The 24,084-nt window shown below is 36.4% G+C and overlaps 1 protein-coding gene across 1 annotated transcript; it reads left to right on the top strand.

The window, feature by feature from the left end:
- The first annotated feature begins 21,194 nt into the window (after positions 1 to 21,194).
- LOC142441270 (olfactory receptor 2G2-like) lies at positions 21,195 to 22,133 on the top strand. Its single transcript, XM_075543311.1, has one exon. The coding sequence runs from the start codon at positions 21,195 to 21,197 to the stop codon at positions 22,131 to 22,133; it is 939 nt and encodes a 312-aa protein (XP_075399426.1).
- Positions 22,134 to 24,084: the final 1,951 nt, after the last annotated feature.

Genomic DNA, 24,084 nt, shown 5'->3' with positions numbered 1-24,084 from the left:
TTCCTAGTTCTTTCCTCTATTTCATTTTCCTTTCCTCTTGTCCCACTATCATGCTCAGCCTTCATTTGAGTTTCAATAATTCCTTTCAGTTACATTTCCCTTGATCAAGCTCTACCAGGCCTCTTATAGCCTCCTTGCCACTGACTTTTGATCACTTGTTCCCTTGTCCCTGAGTTTGTTAACACCACTTCCTTTCCCCTACATTCCCCTCTCCTATGTCCACCCAAAACCATCTGTCCTGTTGTTTTCTCCTCCCGATTGTTTACCCAGCCTATTTTATATAGATTAACTTGCAGAGATCATAATATGCACAAAAACAAGATGGAACAAAACAAAGCAACAACAACAACAAAAATCCCAAATAGCAACAACAAAATGATCAAAAAAGAGAAAAGCAGGTAAACATTTCAAGGTCTGTTTGTTGACCTTTAGGAGTGTTTTCCAGTCACGTCTGATGGGGTGCCATGCCATGACTACAAAGCCTGGCTTTGGTACTCCCTTGAGACTTCCTTGCTCTACTTACCCTTGCTGTTCTGTTGCACACCATTAGTGTTTTGCCTCTGTGTGGTGGGCTCAGATCGGGTGCAATTCCCACACTTTGTCTGCAGTGTTGTCCCCTGTAGGGCTATGGGTCAGTGAGGGATGTCGTGTCTCATAGTGGGGTCTGCCATATGGTCCTCTCTGTGCATTGGCTGCTCTGAGTGGGGATATTGTCCTCAACGCTTGGTGGGCCAGGATGTGCTCCATTCTCTCTTCCTCTCCCTTGATTTGTTCCCATTTTCTCTTACACATGTCCCTCTCCCTGAGCTGTAGCCTCATGCTGTGCTCTCAAATAAATCACTGAAAACAAAGTGGGTGCATATGCAAATGTGATGAAGAAAGCTCATGGTGTCCACCTATCAAAAGATATAGCATCTGGGGTCGAAAGGCTTGAAGGTCAACAAGCAGCCAAGTAGTTTAGAAGCAGAAAAGCCCACATGGAAGAAGCCCACCTGTCTGTGTAATCACAAGGTGTCAAAGGGATCAGGTATCAGGCATCAAAAAACAAAAAATAATATCATTGTGAATGAGGAGGAGTGCGGAGGAGAGACCCAAAGCCCATCTGTGGACAACTAGACATCCTCTTACAGAAGGGTTGCAGGAACGAGATGAGTCAGTCAGAGTGCAGTGTAGCAACCATGAAACATACAACTACCCTACAACTCTGGCTAGACCAGAGGTACAGATGGGAACTGGAAACTCAGAGAATCCAGGACAACTGATCCTTTCAGGACCAGTGGTTAGAGTGGCGATACCAGGAAGGTGAAGGGAAGATGGAGTAGAAAGGGAGATCTGATCACAAGGACCTATATGTAACCCCCTCCCTGGGGGACAGACAACAGAAAGATGGGTGAAGGGAGATGTCAGACAGTGTAAGACATGACAAAATAATAATAATTTATAAATTATCAAGTGTTCATGAGGGAGGGGGTTGGGTAGGGAGGAGAAAAATGAGAAGCTGATAACAAGAGTTCAAGTAGAAAGGAAATGTTTTGAGAATGTTGAGGGCAGCAAATATACCAATGTGCTTGACACAATGGATATGTGTAGGGATTGTGATAAGAGTTGTAATAGCCCAAATAAAATTATTTTGAAAAAGGTAGAAGGAAAAACAAAAAGAATAAGAAATAAAAGACCACCAGCAATATTACAATAAACCAGAGAGGAAATTTCTGCAGTGGAGCAAGTGAGAAATGTTTAAACCTAGAGCAAATTCAGGTTGTCTCAAGAGGGAGGTCAGATAAGCAGGTGTCATATTATACCTTGGTACCATCCACCATAAGCAAGTTTAGAATTATCTCTGTCTGATAGCAAAACTATTTGTATCTCTCAACTCCGACTCAAGGGGATCTGGCAGAGGCTTATTCTGACTAGATACTCAACTCAACTAGGTTGAGTTTGGACTCCCTCTGTCCTCCATAGCCTTCTACAAAGTGCTGTTCACAATTTAAACTCTGTTAACTTTTCTTTCATCTCATCTGGATTTTGTTATTGCCATCATTAGATCAAACAGACTGGTGTGTCTTTTCAATATGGACTTAGTTGTCAGCTCACTTTGATGGCTGCTTAGTTGAATACAAGCCTTTAAGACTCCAGATACGATTCCAATTGATAGGCAGGCACCATCTGCTTTCTTCACCACAATTTGTCGTAACAACCTTATCTTCAGTGATCTCTTCATGAAGGTGAGTATTGATCCAGGCCATGTTATAAGAAACAATTGTTATTGGATTGGAGCTAGAATTAAATGGGACCCCAGAATCCATCTGCTTGTCTATGAGTTATAAAAGATCCTGGTTTACTTTTGTGGTCATATTATCATTTTATTTCAAAACAAAAACAAATGAGAACAACAAACCTTCAAAAACAAAACAAAATGGAATAAAAGATTGTCAATCATCCCCCTGGACATTCATAATATCAATAATTTATCTAAGGACATAATTTTAAGGTGTTATTGAAAAGAGGAATTTATGTGAGGATAGTCCAGCTGCAAACTGCAATCCAGGGGTTGTTGCTTTGTAAAGATTGAATTTCAAATGATTGAGCTCTGTTTACATTGAGCGTGGAGGTTGATTCTTGGCGAAATTTTCTGGTAACATTCCTTCCAAGGGCAGCTCCTGGCCTATCATATTAATGCAAGGGGAGCTTTGAGATAGTAAATATAGGGTGGTTCTGGGTCCCCATTCCATCCAACATCCACTAAGCCAGAGATCCCACCCAAGGTCCAACAACTGCCATTTCCACAGTTTTGGGATGACCATCCTTTACTCCCTCTCCCATCAGTGAATTTGAATCCTAAATCCAAGGGCTACAGGTAGTTTTGAGGTATTACCAATATCCTTCTGTCTGACTTCCACCACAAGTACTCCTGGTGTGGCCCGTAGGGAATGCCTTATTCCCTGAAGGTCCAGTGTTTCAGGTCATCCTAGGGCTTAGTCCATGGCATGGTTCACTCTGGGTTGGGTAGAAACTTATTTAAAATGCTTACCAAGGATCATGGAACTGGTTTGATTCTTTCCATAAGCTCCATACAATCATTGTTTGGCATCCTTTCCTGACTTGACATTGCTCCTCCCCACTTACCCATCATACCCTCTAACAATATAAGTACCACCTCTGAAATGTAGAGAATGTCCTTCCTGGACCTTAACTTGATTTTCCAGTAAGATTCTGCTACCTTTCCTGTGGAGTGTGAGTGTCTGTTGGCTAGTCACAGCCTTTGCTCAATGTTGTAGGCCATCAAGTGGATGGTCTTCTCCCTTTCCTCCTTCTTTAAGGAGTGACTTCAGTTGATGTGAGGTCTCCTCATTTGAAATGGTTCTTTTTTCTTTTTCATTTTTTAGAAATCATTTTATTGGGGCCTCATAAAACTCTTATCACAATCCATATATACATCGTTGTGTCAACCACATTTGTACATTTGTTGCCATCATCATTTCAAAACATTTGTTTTCTATTTGAACCCTTTGTATCAGCTCCTCATTTTCCCCTCCCCGCCACCCCCTCCCTCAAGAACCTTTGATAATTGATAAATTATTATTATTTTTTCCTTTCTTATACTGTACAACATCTCCTTTCACCCACTTTTTCTGATGTCCATCTCCCAGGGAGAAGGTTATATGTAGGCCCTTGTAATCGGCTCCCCTTTCTACCTCAACATCCCTCCACCCTCCCGGTATCGCCACTCTCAGCACTGGTCCTGAAGGCTTCATCTGTCCTGGATTCCCTGTGTTCCAGTTCTTTTGAAGTGCATATAAGTGCCAGGTGGAGTGGGTGGGTGGAGGATGTATGGGAACTGGCCTCTATGATTTGATTAATTGGTGTTTCTCCTTATGGTAGTGGACACAATATTTGTCCTTGTCTAACTTCATGCAACAAAATGATGTCCAGCCCTTCCATGTCATTCAGTGTTTCATGCTTCCCTCGCTGTATTTAGTATTTCACTGTGTGTTTGTGCCATAATTTCTTTTTTTTTCTCCGCCCCCCCTTTTTTTTATGTGCCATAATTTCTTTATGCATTCTTCCACTGGTGGGCATTCGGGCAGTTTCTTGCTATTGTGAACTGTGCTGCTATGAACATGGGGGCGCACACCTTTACTCGTGTTGTGACTCATTTCTTTGGGGTTATGTCTACTAGTGATATTGCTGGATCAAATGTGATTTCAATTTCCAATTGCTTTAAGTATCCCTATATTCTTTTCCATAGGGGTTTTATGCATCTGCAAGTCCACTAACAGTGTATAGGATTTCCATTTGCTCCACAATCTCTACAGATATTTTTTAATTAGCATTGTGTTTGTAAGGAAATACCTCATGTGGTTTTAATTGGCATCTCCTAGATGGCTAGGGATCGTGAGAATTTTTTGCTTGTGTTTGTTAGCCATTTGTATTTCATTTTTGGTAAACTGTCTGTTGGTCTTTTGCCCAGTTATTAATTGAGCTGTTTGTTGTTTCCTTATTGCACTGCTGTAGAGTTCTGTATATTTGGTAATTAGATCTTGTGCAATATGTCATCGGTAAAAATTTTTTTCTCAATCTGTGGACTCTTATTTTACTCTCCCGATGAAATCTTTTGATGCTCACAAGTGATATATTTTTCACCATGTCCCAGTTACCATTGGTGAAGGAGGATGAACTGTTACTTAGGGAGTATTGAGTTTATGTTAAAGGTGGTGAAATAATTTGGAAAAGGTATCAATCATGATGTTCACCACTAGAATAATCAATGACACTGTATTATATATGTAGAAGTTGTTGAATTGGAGAATTCTTTGTTGTGAATATTTTTGCCACAATTAAAAATAATTACAGGAATAGCAATGAGTACAAGAAAGACAAAAATATTATAAAATTGATTGTGATCATAATTGTCCAATTTTTCTTTATATAATTGAATTATTTAATTGTATGAAATATGGTCATGTGACAATAAAAATGCTTAAAAATTTCTATTTTTTAGAAAGTAAATTTTTTGTCACCCTAACAATGTTTATTCTATTTAAAAGGTATTGGTGTACCCTAGATGAGTATTATTACATTTTCTCTTGCAAATATCAAATTATTTTGGTTAGTTTCTAAGAGGAAAAATCAGTGGCATTTCTCTTACAAATGTAATGATCATTTCTGAATCTTTAGGGTGTTCTTGGATCCATTAATTGAGTTCTATGGCACTTTAGCATCACCTTTCTTGAGGCACATCTCCTCTGATATTTTTTGTTTGCTTGTTTCTCTTTTTTTCAATAACTTTCTGGTTTTTAGAGAACAGCAACTATGGTATGATTTAGTCAAAGTTAAACACTTATATACATGATTCATGCCTATATAGTTCACCCTTGGTTATTTCTCTCCACAGTCTCATACGCAACTATGAATTTAGCTTTTCTACGAGTGCATATTAAAGAAATCCCAAATTCAACACACAAAATTAAATTTATAAGCTTCTTCTGTTTCTTTCTCAGTACGCTGACATGAGAACATACACCATGCTGCCATGTAAGGAACCATCTTAATTCCCTCCTTACACACGATTCTGTGCATTTTACCTTTTAATTTTTTCTCTAGCTTAATCATTCTTTCCACTTGCATTATGGCCTGCTGAAGTCATCTAGACACTAGACAAAGGTATTTGTTGCTTGAATGAATCACCATTTCCATCAATCTTTTTTTCTAGCTTTTTACACCTTCTAGATGCACAAAAATTCAAAATATATTTTATTGACACAATTTTATTAACACTTCATCCACTTATCATACAATTCATCAATTCGCTCATATCAAGAAGAGTTGTACAATCATCACCACAGTGAATTTTAGAACATTTTCTTCTTCCTTCTACTCATTTGTGAAATTACTCGTGGTGAAAATATACACAATACAACATCTCCAATTCAAAAACTTCTACATGTACAGTTCAATGCTATGGATTATACTATTCATGTTGTACATTATTGATATCCTTTTCCAAACTATTCCACCATCATTAGCATAAAGTTAATGTCCTTAAGCAAAAACTCTGCCTCCTTCACCGATGGTAACTATTGGTCAAGTTTGGTTTTGTTTCTTTTCTGTTTTAGTAGTTTTCTTGATATAGTATTTACATATCATACACTTGCAAAGTTAAATCGCTTTTAGAATTAGTTGTATACACATCATAACAATCCGTTCTAATGCTCTCTCTCCCTTACTGCATTCGTGGCTCCTTTACCTCCCCTCCTCCTCCAGGTCCCTGATAAGCCCTTGCATCAGTTATTGTCGCTATGCATCAACTCCTTTTGTGCTTCACAATCTGGAAAACCCCCCAAAACAATAAAAAACAAAAACAATAAAACAGAAAGAAAATAATAATTATAATAATATAAAGATAAAAAATAAAAAGTAAATAAGAAAAGAACCCCAACTAAATTTTAAAAGCCTTGAGTAAATTCCGGTTGGGTCAATAGGGAGGTCAGCTGACCAACTCTCTTATTTTCCCATGGTTCCATCCACCACAACCAAGTTTACACTAAGCTAGCCTGTGGCTAGAAGAGACTTAATTTGATTGGGTACTCTGCAAAATGAATTTTGGGCTCCTACCGTCCACCACAGCCTTCTACAAATTGAGTATTCACAATTTAAGCTCTGATATTTTCCCCTTCATCATATTTTGACTTTGTTATTGTTATTTTTGGCTCACACAGACTGGTATCTTTCATCCATGTGGACTTGGTACCCCACTTCAGTGGCTACTTATTTGAATACAAGTCTTTAAGACTCCTAAAATTTTAATATGTCATTGAAGTTGTGCTTGCATTATCACCTTAAAATTTTAACTAGTTAATTTATTATACAGTTATCAGGGTGTTGAGGATATAGATGTGGATCAAACAATATCCATGTTTTCATTGTGTTTAAAACCTACTGGTTTGCTCAGACTATCTGACCATAGTCCAGAGACGTGAACAGTCATGCAATCAGACAGGAAGCATTGTAAAGTCGATTATGGCAGGTGTAGTTAGGTTAAAATGTAACATTATTTGGTCTCCTTTTTGACTCAGTTTAAAGTTGTTTCACTTTTTGATATTTTCAGCTCACTGTTTAGTTGGGGGTTTTCTCTGTTTTGCTTTGTGACTGTTTGGGGGTTTTATTGCTTGCAGGTTTTTAAAAAAATGATTTTATGTATATGGAATCCAGGATAGTTAAAATGACAGCAATGGTAACTGGATTAATAATAATCTGGGAGCGTGACAGGTGAGGTTGGTGAGGATGGGAAGCCATTAGTCATAAATATGAGAGGAAAATATCCTGGAATTGGTTGTGGTGGTGATTGCGCAACTCTTCTTAATATAATTGAATGGTTACATTGTGCGATATGTGAAAAACAATAAATAAATGAAAGATTCGTTTTTAAACAAAATAAATTTCTCCCAGGTAGAAACAAAAAGCATATGGTCCAATAGAAGTCCCAATAAACTAGGTTAACTGGGAGATTTTTATTATATCCTCATAACTATTATCAAAAAGTTGATGTACTGGTACAGGATATGAGTTTCAATTTCAATAAACAATTTTTAAAAATTTCTCAGTAATCTACATGGTTTTTTTTAATAAAAACTGGACTTCAGTGTTGATATGTTTATGAAGCAAAATTATCTCAACAGTGATGGATCACATTGAAAAATGTGATTGCAGCAGTGATGGATTACTTAAAAATAATAAGAAGAATTTGTATTGCTACATTATAAATGTATTAAGGCATGAATAAGAAATGAAAGGACTGCAAAGGCAATGATAGTTTGCAACAGAAACCAAGTCTGTTAAGTGATAGAGATATTTTCTTGAATCTTCTAGAAGGGTCATAGGATATAGACACAAAATATAGCAAAAATATGGTGGAAATAGAATTTTTCCTGTTTACTGAATAAAGTACACACTTCTCTAATGCCTAAGTAAAATCATACTCAATGATCCAGACAAAATAAGTGGGGAAAATATTAGGCAAATTGTAAAGTGAGGAACTTTGTTGATAAGGGTGTTGGATAACTAGGTAATCAAGGGGAAATTACACACCACTTAAAATTATTGTAAAACAGCAAATAACTTTTACATCTATGGGATTAAAAAAAAGGCATGTGTTGTTGTTAGACATTATAGTGACCCTGTGTGTAACAGGAAAACCTTGCCATTTCAGAATTGTTCTTATGTCCTACCATATTATTTCAGCTATTGCTTCAAGCCATTTTGTTGAATCCTCAAGCCATTTTGTTGAATCCTCAAGCCATTTTGTTGAATCCTTCCTCTTTTCACTCCGCCTCTGCTTTACCAAACATGACGACCTTCCCCAGGGAAAGGTCTCTCCTGATAACATGTCTAAAGTAGGTGAGATGAAGTCGCACCGTCCTTGCCTCCAAGGAGCATTCTGGTTGCTCTTCTTCCAAGACAGTGTTGTCCCTTCTTCTGGCAGTCCATGGCACTTTCCATGTTATTCACAAGCATCATAATTCAAATTCATCGATTCTTGTTGGTTTTCCCTATTCAGTGTCCAGCTTTCACATTCACATGAAGCAACTAAAAATACCATGGCTTGGCTCAGCACACCTTAGTCCTCAAAGTCATCTTGCTTTTCAGCACTTTAAAGAGGGCTTCTGCAGCAGAGGTACCCAATGCAGTGCATTGTTTGATTTCTTGACCGCTGAGCATTAATTGTGGATCTTCAGCATCAGCTGCTCTGAGGGCGAAAGATGAGACTTTCTACTCCTGTAAGGTTTGCAGTCTCAGAAACCCACATGGGGCACCTTTATTCTGTTTTGTAGAGTTGTTATGAAGCCGAATCACAAGATCACTTTAACATCTTCCAAGTAGAGGAGAAAAGTCACTTATGAACTTTCTGAGAATAATGACTTCGAGTTTATATGGCAAGTCAGTGACAGAATTCTAAAATGATCCATCTACTTGCTTGTTCAAAGACTTTCCATTTGCTCCAGTTTTCACTTTCTCAAATGATGTCCTTGACTTTAAAAGCATTTTTCTCATTTCAAATTTTGACTTTGAAAGTGTTATCTATATTTCCTCTCATGACACAGACAGCAGAGGATACTGTGAATATACAGATAGAATGCACTTCCTGGCCTAAAACAGGAATATAAACAGGAAGGATAATTTATACAAAAATGATTGTGTATTAGTAGCATATAGTGACAACTATAAAATAAAAACAAATATGCAGAATTGAAAAGTCTATGGATTTCAGATGTGTTTTCTGTAATTTCACATTATTTTAAAAGCTTTTTATTTCATAATAGCATTGGATAATTGATTTAGTACCCACTATTAACTCTGCTGAATGCAAGTGAAAAGTGGATTAAAATTAATTAACCCTGAGGTGACTTTAGGGATGCTATAGCAATGTGTTATTTTACAGATGAGCTTACTAGGAAGCAATAGTAAACCTGGTCTCTAGTAATTTGGACATGCTATCAAGAGAGACCAATCAGGGGAAAACACACCATGCTTGCTAACATGGTAGGGCAGTAAAAAGAGGGCCATTGACGAGATGGATAGGCACAGTGACTTCAACAATTCTCAAGCAATTATGAGGATTGTTTTAAGATGGGTCAGTGTTTCATTCTGCTACACCCAAGGCCACTATGAGCAGAAGGTAATGAACGGGAGCCAGGATGATAAAGCAGGAGGGCCACAAGCTGGTAGATAGAGTTTAATGGCTGAATGAATCTAAGGGCACCAGTCGATGCACTTGAGATTGGCTTTGAGTGGAGATCGAGTCAATGGCACCTGATGATCACAACAGCTAACCACAATCCTGTGTGTTTTACATTTGAATACTACATCCTGACTACCAACTTTTAAAATTTATTTCTTTATTTTATAATAATTTTTAAATTGTCAATTATTTTGAAAGGTTTATATTTCATACCATCACCACTATATTCAACAGTTCAATCCACTCATCATCCATTCCAGTATCCTACTCCAATTATCAAGATCTTGCGACACAGATGTGAGCAAGCCATATCTGTATTTTTATTAAATTACGATCATTCACCAATTAATCTATGTTTGCTTTAATATTGTCACTATATGATCATTTTTATTATCAAAAACATAAGTTAAATTTATGGGGAAAAGTCTTCATTTTCCAGAAATTAAATGTTAAGCAAATTTCTTGATAAAACCACAAGGTAAATTTTGTATTTAAAAAATCGTGCTAAAAATTTTTTTTAAAAAAATCGTGCTTGAGTATCAAATTGATATGCTTGCAAAGCAACATTACCTCAGTAATGTTGCTTTGCAAGCATCCTGAGGTAATGTTGCTTCACATTGAAAAAGTAGGAGACTTTATATTTATATTTGCTTAATTATAAATATTGTAATGCATGAATGAGAAGGTCCATGATACACATGTGTAATTTCAAGTGGATTATAGCTTGTAGCAGAAGCAAAGTAGTCTTTTACGTCACAGGGGAGATAATGGTTTTGAAATCTAGAGGTTCAGAGGGCAAGCACACACATCACAGCAGGGCTTGGCTGAGGACATAATTTTTTCAGCTGTGTTGAGTAAAGCACAAATGTTTCGGACTTTCAAGAAAGTGACACTTAATGATCTACACAATATATATGGGAAAGGACAAAGCATTTATTAGGTGATAATATTTATTAGTAGAGTTTGGAAATTGTTGATAATAATGACTAGATAATTAAGTAATCAGGAATCATTTGGTACCCTGTATTAAAATAATTATGAAGCTACAATTAACTTTTACTTCAAGGGAATAATTTAGATACTGTAAGAACAAAGTACAGGCATAGGAATAAATATTTTAAGATGTGCTAAATATCAAAAAGGGGCATTTTCATGTAGTAAGAACAGCATAGGACAAAGATGTGTGATATTTGGTTCTACTTGAAATTTTGTTAGTAGTTAACTTGATGTTGACCGAGCTGCTCAAAAAATTTTTCCATGAAATTATTTCTCTATTAACTACAGATTAATTACAGTTTTCTGCTTTTTCATGAACCTAGTTTGAGAAGAACAGAATGCATTTAATTTTCAAACGATTGGGCATGTGCCTAGGTAAGTCACTGATGTTTCATTGCATGGATCTTTAACAGGCAGCAAACATGAGCCTAGGACATTCCCCATGCGCTCCTCCCAGTAGCCACTGCTGTGGGCATTTTAATGATCTCCATAGAGGAAAGGTATTAATTCTTTTATTCTTCAGGGGATGTGATGATGCCACACCAGGAACCCACAGCCTTTTATTTCCTTCCCAGCATCCGCCCACTCCCTGTGCAATCACTAGGGTACATCACAGAGGTTCTGCTCTCTGAAGCTCACTTTCCTAGGGGCCTGGAAATGCCCTACTTCTCCACACACATTTCCAAATAAGCTTTTACAACATTTTTGGAAGCCAGTTTCTTCTTTCAATTGTGTGAAATGGGATTTTTAATGTCAAGCAACCGTCCATATGACTCTGCACTATTTTCTCTGACTTGAAAATATAAGCCCCTAAGAAGAAACTTCCAACAAGAAATATGATGATTTCCTTATAACTGAGTGCCAGAGCTTACCTGTGCAGCAAGTTTGAACAACATGATTTCAGCATCTTCCACCTGAGCAAAGAGATTTTTTAATCGGCTTCCTGACTTCTCGTTTCTATGGTAAGTCAATCATAGGACTCAACTCATCCAACTTCTCGCCTTGCTGCTGATTTTACATTTTCTTCTAGTAAATGCAACAACTCCCTTGACTGGGGATTTGACGTTTCAACCATTGTTTGTTTCCTCTTAGGACCCAGACAGCAGAGGATGCTGTGAGGGCACAGGTGACAGTATGCACTTCCCTGGCCTCTAATAGGTGTGTAGACAGCTGTGATCATTTGCACAGTAACAGATTGTGTGTTGGTTTCACATAGAGAAAACCATAAAATTTAAGCAAATAAAGAGAATGAAGATATCTCTGATTTTCAGATCAATTCTTTCAGATTGTCTCAGAGTATGTACAGATTATTTACTTCATAAAATACTGTTGAGTATTAACTTGGTTCCCGAATCAACCTGTTGAATGTCAGTAAAGAAGGGGTTCAAATTAATCATTCAAAAGTTGACTTCACATCATTTGTTTAGGTAAAATCTATGGGACAGTATATTTGTGATGGTTCAGAAGAGGTTCTGGAGAAAAAGAAAACAGAGGTCCAGGAGGCATACTTATCATTTGGGGAGGATTAGGGAGGAAATTTGCTTGGATCTTGGAAGAGAACTTTATGTAAACTGAAGGAGCTCATGAGATAATCTGAGTGTTTTCAGTAAATGCACATGCTGATAATTTTAGAAAAATTTATCTTTGTCTAATAATAATTATGTTAATTGAGAACTTCAATGAGGGTCTTTCCATGCACAGGTTCTACACTTTTGTAACCAAAACTATAAATTATTTACATAATTATAAAACATTAATTTTGCATCATGTTGAAATATCTTTATGACAATAGTAATATACTTTGAAATATTTCCCAAATTTGTGCTACTTGTTAATGATACATTATTATTGCTTATGTTGTTAGTCTCATGTTTTAATGCTTCACTTAGGAAAACATTCAACAAATATTCACAATTGCTTTGGTTTACTTTTATTTAAAAGGTTATTTAAAAATTGCTAAGTTTTACATTCTAGTAATTTTTAACACCTCCAAAGTAATTTTTTTAAGGTTAAAACAGAATATTTCTTTTAAAAAATCATTTACTGGGGGCTCTTACAGCTTTTATAACAATGCATACATCAATTGTATCAAAACATTTTTGTACATATGTTGCCATCATCATTCTAAAACTATTTTCTTTCTGATTGATCCCTTGACATCAGCTCCTCTTTGTCCTCCCCACCCCCTTCCACTCATGTGGACCCTTGATAAATGATTAATCATTATTATTTTCATATCTTGCACTGTTTTCTCTCTCTTCGCCCATGTTTCTGTTGTTCGTCCCCCTGGTCAGAGGATTATACGTTGTTCATTGAGTTGGCTCCCATTTTCTCCCCCTTCTCCCCAGCCTTTCCCCTACTCTCATAGTTATCCCTACTCCCATTACTGTTCCTGAGGGGTTTAGCTGTCCTGGATGCCGCATGTCGAGAGCTCTTATCTCTACCAGTGTACATGCTCCGGTCTAGCCAGATTTGTAAGGTAGAACTGGGGTCATGATGGTGGAGAGGTAGTGGGGGTAGGGTAAGGGGAGGAAACATTAAAGAAATAGAGGAAAGTGTGTGTTCCATTGGTGCTAGGCTGCACCCTGCCAATCTTGTTTTATTCTTGTGACCCTTTCGTAAGGGAATGTCCAATTGTCTACAGATGGGTTTGCAAATGACCCCATCATTTGCAAAGTATATTTGTCAGAATATTTCTTTTTTGATATTAATATTTTATTTAATGGTGCAATCTACTCTTGACCTCCATTTGTTTCTAGAATTTTGTTATTGATATTTGTTTCACAGCAAATTAGAAAAAAATAATAAGCTACATTTTTACTGTATGTAAAATCCATGCTTCCATTAGGTTCCGTGATGTTTTAGTTTTTGTTCTAATAATCCATTTTCTGTAGATGCATGTGTGAAAGGCTTATGCAGGTAAAACTTTCCAACTATCACCCCACCCTAAATAGATGAAGTTTGCATTCTGCAACTATAGCTAGCTTCCCTTGTCACTCAACCAGATCACTAATCAATTATCTAACTTTTCAAGTTATAGAACAATATTCTACATGGAACTACACTCCTGGTAAAATGTTATATTTCTTATAGCCTTCTATATTCAATACCTTGTTTCTGTAAGGTTAGTGGTGTGTGTAATGGTGATGAGAGACGAGGGTTTTGTTTTATGTGTCCATTTCCCTTGACTAGATTTCAGTTGGTGAAGCAGGCCCACAGAATGTGAAATCTGTTATGTAGATTTATGAGAATTCCATAGAGTTAAAACTGTCTCTGCTTAGATTGTTTCTATTTTATGCTATTTTGATAACATTTTTAACTGTTAAAGGAGGAGTATGGAACCATTGCATTTACTACACTAAAATTTACATCTCCTTTTAAACGTTTTTAAAAAATATTTCAAATTATTTAATTGTCAGTAAGGTAGGAATTTTGCATTGAGTAATGTGGATAGTTGAGTTGACATTCTCAAAGTTTGCTGCTTTTTGAGTGTCCTCAAGTTCCATGGTATAAGATGTTAATACTTTTTTATATTCTGCAAGGCAACTCTTTGTTTTTATCTTTTTTGAATGTCTGAAAGATGCAACGATACTGTGCATCACTAACTGTTCACTGTGAAGGCTTAGATAGAAGGAATGGATGATCTAAAACAAGAATTGTTCATCATAGAAAGGCAGAGTCAAAAAGCGTTTGGTTCTCAAAAGCTAGAAATGGCATGGATGGAAGTACTGAGTTATATCATATGTATCAGAGGAAGGTGAACTTGAAAAATAAACATTTTCTTCAGAAACAAAATAAAATCTATGATGTTTCCTACTTGGAGAGAGTAGAGGTAAAAGAAAAGGCATTAATTAAGATATTGCAGGGTGTTTTTATTTTCTGTGATTAAAATATTTTGGTAGAATTTATCAAAATCAATTAGTGAGCCTTGTGTATCTGTTTCTCTTACTTATCACATTCCCAAGTTTCTATTCACATTAACTATATTAATGAAACAACATGGAAATTGAATGTGGTGCCACACCTATTTGAGGATGCTACAATTTGGCAAAAGACCATAAACTTCAGAGAAGTTTGAGCTGTTGATCAGGAATTAGATGCCAAAATATGGATATGGATTAAATCCAGGAAAATGACTAAGCCATCTCTGTTCATTTGCTAGAATATAGCAGAAATATTTATTTTCCATTACTCTGTTGTAGTAAGTCTTCTATCATAGCTTTATTATTTGTGGCATCAGATTTATAGTTCATGAGTAAATAGTAGAATGCCTTTTATTGGTAAAAAATGACTAAGCCATCTCTGTTCATTTGCAAGAATATAGCAGAAAATATTTATTTTTCATTACTCTGTGGTAGTAAGTCTTCTATCATTATAGCTTTTTTATTTGTGGCGTCAGATCTATAGTTCATGAGTAAATAGTAGAATGCCTCTTATTGGTAAAGAAGTAGGGCATTGGCAATTGCTGATTCTATGCTTAATATTCCTGCATCCTTTTTGATATCCTTTATAAAAGTAATAGAATGGATGCATTAGAAAGTGAAACTAAGTAAGCCATCAAAAAGATGGTGAGATAAGATCATATTTTATCTTGGAATTGAAAATAGAGGCTATTCATACTTTTAATAATATTACTTAAGTTATTTTATTTAGTAGTATTGAAATTTGAGGACCCACAAAGGTCACAAAAAGAGAAAATAAGATTTCTTAAGTAATATAAAAGTTAGAAGTAGAGTTACTACAGGTGATTTTTCACAGAAAGAGAAATTTCTAATATTACAAAGCATGTAATATTATACAATCTTTCATTTTGTAAAGCAAAATATGATAGGATCACTATGAGACAAAAATGAAGATATTCTGCTGAACCTATAAATAATTATTGTAGAATGTCATGTCTACATGGAGTTAAGCATTTGTCAATAAAATGATTAATTATTCTTTATCATGATCACAAAGAACATTCATACAATTTTGATAAATTGAATATTAAACACCTCTTTTCTCATTTTTTTCATGATCACATCAGTTATCTGCAGACTAATTCTAATTTAATATCTCTTTGGAGAAAAACAGAATTACAAACTGATGATAAAGCTTAAAGAGATCATCAAATGACTTTTAAAAGGTTACTGTTTTCTGAACACTTTAAGGACTGGAGCTTGTAAAAGCGTGCCACTTGCAATGTTTGATTTTAGCAATCTCACAGGTTACTCTGACTATGTGCACATGCAACTACACAAGTTTTTACATGCATATACACATGCATGTGTTGTGCTTTTTAATTGCTGTCAAGTCAAATCTTATCCATGGTAATTCCAGGTGTGCAGAACAGAACTGTATTACACCTAGTTTCAAAAATGTTTACCTTAGGAAGGCCTATGACCTCAGTTTACTTTCAAGATGTCTCTCTAGTTGAGTTTAAACACAAACAATGTAGTTAGTAATTGAAGGGTCAGCCACTGGTTGGACCCTGAACACTTTTGATATAGTAGGTAACATAAAGCTTTCTCTAGCGTGAAAAGAAAAGTTTATTGAATTGTGTGATAGTGAAAGACTGTTTTCTTTTATCTTATTTAATTAAATTTATTTTAAAGGAGAACGATAATGCACTCACTTGAATTGCTATAATGAAAAAGACTGGCAATAAAAAGGGCTGGACAAAATGTTGGAATAACTGGATTTCTCCTACCCTGCTGGTCAAATAACAAAGCAAAACAAATTTACTGCCATTGAGTCAAGGCCACCTCAACACAACCCTATAAAACAGGATAGAATTGACCTAGTGAGTTTCCAAGGCTGTAGCTGTATATGGCAATAGAAAGCTTCCTACTTCTCTCACGGAGTGCTGATGGTTTCAAAGTGCAGACAATGTGGATGTCAGCCCACTGATAACCATTATGCCACATTTATTGCAACTGTTGGATGAGAAGTTAGCAGTATCTTCTAAGATTCTTCATATGCCTAAGCTACAGACAAGAAATTCCATTCCTAGGCATGCACACAACAAAAATGTATCTTTATAGTCATCAAAGACATACACTAGAATGTTCGTAACCCCATATTGCAAAGCCCCAAATGTGGATCTACCTAACAAGAGATAGGTAGAGTGTGAAATATTGTACAGCAATGAGAATGACTGAATGATAGCTACTTCAAATAATACGGATGAATGATACTCACAAACATACTGACTTTTACAAGCCAGGAACATAAGCGAATGTTCTATATGGATAGAAGTCAGGTTAATGGATAGTTTTGTATGGTGATGATTAGAACAGTACATCAAAGCGGCTTCTGAGTGCTGTGTCTTCTGAGTGGTGTGTCTTCTGAGTGCTGTGTCTTCTGAGTGCTGTGTCTTTATCTGGGTGTTAAATATATGTTTGTGCTTTATTTGTGAAAGCTAATATAATTTGAGCTCTAAGAATCATGTGCTTTCTTTATATGCATTACATATGTGAATATATATAAGTATATATTTTAATTTACATGCATATATGGGGGTGTCAAAATTGGATTTTTCCCCAAAGCTGTGTATTTAATTTAAAAAAAAAAAAACAACGTAGTCACCTTCAAAGTACTCTCCATTACACTTAATACATTTATCAAATCTGTGACTCCATTCTTGGAAACATTTTTCAAACTCATCTGTTTGGATGGATGACCACACCTCTCTCGTTTTTTTCTTCACCTCTTTTACTTCATCAAATCATTGACCTTTCATGTCCCTCTTCATTCACGGAAGCCAAAAGAAGTTGCACAGAATGAGGTCAGGTGAGTAAGGTGTGTGGGACAAGAAACACATGCTATTGTTTGCCAAAAATGGGTACACTGCGATGGCTGCATGAGCAGGTGCATTGTGTGATGGGAAAACCAAAATCAGGCCTTTTTTGTCTCATACTATTACACAATCTTTTCAGAACCTCTAAATAGAAAGCTTGATTAGTAGTCTGACCTCATGAAATGAACTCCCAAATGCACTGCCAGTCAACGTATTAGGCCATTTGTGAAGTTGACGAACATCCAAAAGGAGGTTTATCATCAATCAGCATTTCACCTTTTTTGAAATAAGGAAACCACTTGTACACTTAAGAGTTTTCCATAGTGCTGTCCTTGCAAACTCTGTTCAACATCATAACCGTTTCTTCACTATTTTTCCTCAGCAGGGAACAAAATTTCACATTTTCATGCTGTTCTCTTAAGTTGGCCATCACAAAAAAATGAGGTTCCAGCAAAACTGCTTTTATGAAAAAAAAAAAAAGATTTATTTATTTATTTCTCTCTGGTCACAACCAGAGAGAAACTTCCCAGACAATACCACTTGGTGCACCAACTCAGGGCCAGCTGCTCGATGCTCAACTAACTGGAAAAATGCATAACAGGAAAGCTTCTCCCAGAAGTTTTTTTCCCCATTATTTTTGGGAGGTACCTCCTATATATTTTAAAATTTATTTGTTTTTACTACTTTAAATGCAGATTGAGCAGCTATGTGCATAAAGCATTAAAATAAATATACACAAGTAGCTATTTTTAACTAAGGTTATATAGATTGTTGCATCTAAAGCATATTTGCTCTTTATTGAAAATACAACTTTCTAATGATTTGGATTCTACAGGTCTGAGACCAAAAAAAAAAAAAAAGATTATCATCAAGCAATGTAAGAAACTCTGGTTCTCATAGTCACCCAGGGTGTCTTAGAAAGTGACATTTTAAGCAAAGTTCAGAGGAACGTATAATACTGACTAAATAGAAAAATAGACCAGCAGGGCTTTAGAAGAGACGAGAGTTTGCAACACAGGTTTTATGAGACTCCAGTAGTAGATTCTAGAGGAAGGAGAATGAAAGCATCAAAAAAAATAAATTAAAACATCTTTGGAACATTGGAGAGTGGAGTATGAACTAGGAAGGTGGGTCTCCAGAAAGGAGGCAGGAGATGATGACAAAAACACAAACAAGCCAAGGTATTGCCATTGAGGCGATGTCAACTCACAGCGACACTATAAAGCTTGGTAGAACTGCCCCTGTGAGTTTCCACGACGGTACCTTTTTACATAGTACAGAGTCCCACCCTTCAAACCTGAGAAAAAGACAAAGTTGTATGAAAGGCTACTTTTCACTGCAGGATTAGTGAAGGTTCATTGGAAGTGGGATAACAAGAACTGGTCTTTTGTATAAACATACATAATCAGTAACTCTGATAAATAAATAAATAAAATACAGAGTCTTCAATTTAAATCTAAGGAAGTTCAGAAATATTGTTTCTTGAGTTCCAGTTCGTACCTTCATCAGTTTATTTGAAACAAAATTTGTTTAAACATGTTTTTTTTTCATGATCAGTGGATGGCTGCAGGTAAGTTCTCTCAATAATACATTTGTCTCCATAGCATTAGGGTGATTTAAAAAAATGACTCTAAAGGAATCTGTTGAGTGTATTAAAATAGGGTGATGAGTTCAGGTCGGAATCACGTATGGCGAGTAGGAGTTTTCAATGGAGTAATCACCTTCCATGTTCCTGTAATAACATAAAGCAGTCATGGAAATGTGTAAAAAAGCCTAATGAAAACTGCATTGGGTAAAAAGAGGACAGGAAAGTTTGATCTAAGATTTTTTTCCATCATGAGAATATGCATCTTCATATTTTTGTAGGGCAGCAAGGGCTGTCCTGTGAGTATTTCATTGGGAAATCGTATCCTAGCAACTCACAGCCTTGATCTTACCATTCAGGCTCATTTTTGTTGTAAACACTGAAAAAAACATTTAAAAGGAATAAGATTTGAGGCCCCCTGTACTCAAAGCCCACCCCTGTGGAGCTGAATCAGGCTCATGGTGACTCTGTAGGACAGAGTAGGGCGTTCTTCAGGATGTTCTTCAGATTGTGAACCTTTACTGCAGCAGTCTCATTTTTATCCTTTAAAAGAATGGTGGTTGGAAAAGTCAATCTTATGATTCATAGAACACTGACACCACGGGTTCACCAGAGCGCCGAGTCACTCTAAGATGCAAAAGAGAAACCCTGGTGGAACCCTGGGTTAAGCATTGTGTTGTTGATTGGTCAAGTTCACCAGAAAGTCTGTGGGAAAGAGATCAAACTGCTTGCTTCCATAAAGATTTACCATTATAGAAACCTTGAAGATCAATTCTACTGTGTCCTATAAAGTCTATTAGTCAGAATAAATTTAACAGCAATCAGGTTTTTCACCCTTTTTCCTTCCCCTAGGCTGTCCATACTGACTTTTTCACTTGATCAAAATCAAAGGCTACAGTGTTCTTCTTGAAAGGCTACAGAGATGAAAACATGGCCTTTAGAATTGTATAGACCTAAATACATAATATTTTGAGAAACAATAGCTTTGCAATTTGATATTGATTATTTAAGCTCTCTATGATTCTGTGGTGATCTTTTTTTTTCCAACCTAAGAATCCCTTTAATTGCTTGCTTTCACTATCAGCAACCAAAGTTTTCGTTCACACTTTGATAGATGGTTCAGATAATCTCAGGAAAATAAATCTAGTATCACATGGAACACAAGCCATTTCCAAAAGTATTTGGGGGCTATGAGGATCCTGAGTTCTTAAGATAGCAAGAAAAGATCGAAGAAAGAAACTAACAAAGTATGAGGGAAGGAAGGAATGTCTAGAGTAGATAGAATCAACTGAGACATAGGGCCAGAAGAAAGAAATTCATGGGTTGCCTTTATCACTTTATAAGCAATAGTCTTGTAATAGATCACATAGAGTCTTCAAAGACAAGTTTTAATCAATGCCAACCATATTAAATATTTCAATCGCAAAGTCTTGTAACTCATTCCAATTTTGTTGGCTATGAAGATAAACTTTTTTTCTGAAGTAGAAAATTACTTAAATCATAATTTTATGGTGTTTGGTTGGAATATATTTTCCCTATTTTATAACTAGAGAGACCTATAACATAAACAGTTAAGTTTAAGGGAGTTTGAAAATAGTGATGGTCAAATTTGTTTTCCAGAGGGGATGGTGCTATTTACTACTATGCCCTTTGGTCTTTGTTTGGAGAGCACGAGAGGACAACTAAGGAGTAAAGAAGGAGTGCACTTGTTTAGCATGTATAACTCGGGAAAATAAAGCTAGTTTACTAGATCAGGAGGTGGCAAACATTAGAGATGAAAGCTCTAATCATTTCCCTCTCAACAATCTAAAAATTATTACAATGTCATAAGCAAACCAATAAAATCACCATTATTTGAATCACATTTTCTTTAAAAAGATCCAATATTACTTCAGCACCACATTTGCCATATTGAAAGAACAGCATAAGGCATGTAAACTGCAGTTGCCTACCCTTGTGCTAGATGAAAGAACATAGATTTCCACACATTATATGTAAGACACGCTTCTGAGAGGTGACATTGCCGCTCATTTAACCGGATCATATTTCATCTCTCTCAGCTATGCCTCAACATTTTGGATTATACGTTACAAATGGGGATAGTGAAGAGTGTCCATGAGAGAAACCTCACTGGCTTCATCCTATTGGGGTTTTCTGATCATCCTCACTTGCAGAAGATTCTCTTTGGGCTCATTTTGATCTTATATTTACTAACCATCTTCGGAAACACTGCAATCATCCTGGTGTCTCGTCTGGAACCCAAGCTTCAAACACCCATGTACTTCTTCCTCTCTCATCTCTCCTTTCTGGACCTTTGCTTCACCAGTAGTGTTATCCCCCAGCTCCTGGTAAATTTGTGTTATCCCATGAAGATCATTACCTATGGCGGCTGTGTGGTTCAACTCTATGTCTCCCTTGCACTGGGATCTACTGAGTGTGTCCTTCTAGCAGTAATGTCCTATGATCGTTATGTCGCTGTGTGCCGTCCCCTCCATTACACTGTCTTGGTACATCCACGACTTTGCATGACCCTGGCAGCTGTGGCATGGCTCAGCGGGGTGGCCACCACACTGGTGCAGTCCACTCTCACTCTGCAGCTGCCTTTGTGTGGTCATCACCAAGTTGATCATTTCATTTGTGAGGTTCCTGTGCTTATCAAGTTGGCCTGTGTGGACACCACTTTCAATGAAGCTGAGCTTTTTGTGGCTAGCATCCTCTTCCTTATAGTGCCTGTGTCATTCATTCTTGTTTCCTATGGTTACATTGCCCAAGCAGTTTTGAGGATCAAGTCAACTGCTGGCCGCCAGAAAGCATTTGGGACTTGCTCCTCCCACATCATGGTGGTCATCGTCTTCTATGGGACCATTATCTTCATGTATCTGCAGCCTGCCAAGAGCAGATCGAAGGATCAAGGGAAATTTGTTTCCCTCTTCTACACGGTGGTAACCCCTATGCTTAACCCTCTCATCTATACTCTGAGAAATAAAGAGTTTAAAGGTGCTCTGAAGAACGTTTTAAGGAAGATAGTATAAATAAATTAAATATGATTTTTTAAAATTCTTAAAATGATATTGCAATTAACATTTAAAATTAAAACATTTGAGTTATTTTCTTCCATTTTGTTTGGGATTTCTACTATATTTTAATAAAAAATCTGTAAAATAGTGTATGTTTCTAGTTCTCACTTTACAGAAACACAGTAACCACAAAAGTCGACATCTTGAGTCAATCTATCTTTGTGTTTGTTCATTACAGCCACGTGATTTAAGTATCACATGTAAAATTCTTATAAGTTGCTAACTTTAAGGGATTAGGGTGAACATTAAAATATTCAGAAAAATGCCCAAGATAACGCAATATCCTTCCTTTTTCACTAATATTATAACTTGTCTTTCAGCCTTCCAAGAAGTACACTTGCCCATGTTGCTACCTTTTATCCAATGATTTTGAGCAGTGTAGAGTAGCGGTGTACAGATTCAGTTGGGTAAATTGTGATTGAGTGGAACAAAAGACTCTACTCAATTAGCACTCTGCAAGTAGCTATGTGGGGGCAAGAACACATCAAAATGCTTCCACGAGATTAAAGTTTGTGTATTACCTATGGTTTGTAATACAGATTGACAAAAGTTCTTTCTCTGTTTAGCAGAATCAGTGAACCACTCTAACCTACGTAATATGAGGCTATATTTGCCAATAAAAACTGAGGCTGTGGGAATTACTAGTAATGTTGTAAGTTCATTTGGTGATAAGCAACGGGTATTGGAATGGGTTTTGATAAACATAGGCTTGGGAGAAAAAGAGGGCACTCTAAACAAAGAGTAGAAAGGCATATTTTAAGATAAATTTTAAAATAAAAGTAGTAAAAAAGAAAAATATGAGTGGTTAAACACACTATAAGATTCAAAACACACCTGAAGTGAATACTTGTAAAAGAATGAGGGGTGTTCTCTATTGTACCTGGAGAAAACGAAGAAAGATCCAACAAGTGGGCTGCTCTACCATTCTTAGGTTGGGAAAATCTGATGACGTCTATTTCTTGAATAAAACACAGGGTCCCAGAATGCTGCTGAAGGAAAAATAAATATTTCACACTAGGGAAATAGGTGTATCATCCCCTGGACGAGCCCCTGACAGTCGTCCCTTCTCAGTTAATGCCTGCTTGGACACGGCGTACACCAGGAGACTTTGCAATCTAGAAAATGTTCCAGCTTTTCATGAGTTGCCAATGTTCCCATTTCTCTTCCTTCCCAATCTCATTGTCCCCCAAATAATACTTCATACTCCTCTTGTAGGAGAAATATGTCAATGTTATGAGCAAACAGTGTTTTGAAATGATTAAGTCTTGGGGCTCAGAATTTCTTAGGATGCCAAGACAAACACAGAGCTAAGAAAATGTTATCTATTTTTCTTGTGAAGATGTGAAAAATACATTAGAAAACATTTATATAGTTCTGCTTATAAGAATTCTGTATGGGTTAGGATCCACATGTGACCTCCTCCCTGGGAGAAGGACGTCAGAGAAGAGGGGAAAGGGAGACTCTGGCTAGGGCAAGATATGACAAAAATAACAATCTATAAATTATCAAGGGCTCATGAGGGAGGGGGGATCAGGGAGAGAGGGGGGGAAAAGAGGACCTTATGCAAAGGGCTTAAGTGGAGAGAAAATGCTTTGAAAATGATTAGGGCAAAGAATGTATGGACGTGCTTTATACAATTGATGTACGTATATGTATGGATTGTGATGAGTTGTATGATCCCCTAATAAAATGTAAAAAAATATTTAAGATTAAAAAAAATTAAGTGCCATAGTTTAGATCAAGAAAAAAAGAGTTGTACAAGCCCCCAATAAGATGATTTTAAAAAATAAACGAATTAACTTTTTAAATGAAAAAAAAAAAGGATTCTGTATGGGTTAACCTTAATTAAATGCACTTGTATGTTGAAGAGGTTTACAAATATAATCAGATAGGAACCTTGCAGTTT

Source organism: Tenrec ecaudatus, chromosome 2, assembly GCF_050624435.1.
Source record: "Tenrec ecaudatus isolate mTenEca1 chromosome 2, mTenEca1.hap1, whole genome shotgun sequence".
NCBI classification, from domain to species: domain Eukaryota; kingdom Metazoa; phylum Chordata; class Mammalia; order Afrosoricida; family Tenrecidae; genus Tenrec; species Tenrec ecaudatus.
This window is presented reverse-complemented; position numbering and strand designations above follow the sequence as displayed.

Excerpts from the sequence above, each read along its gene's own strand:
- LOC142441270 (XM_075543311.1), top strand. The coding sequence starts at position 21,195 with ATGGGGATAGTGAAGAGTGTCCATGAGAGAAACCTCACTGGCTTCATC.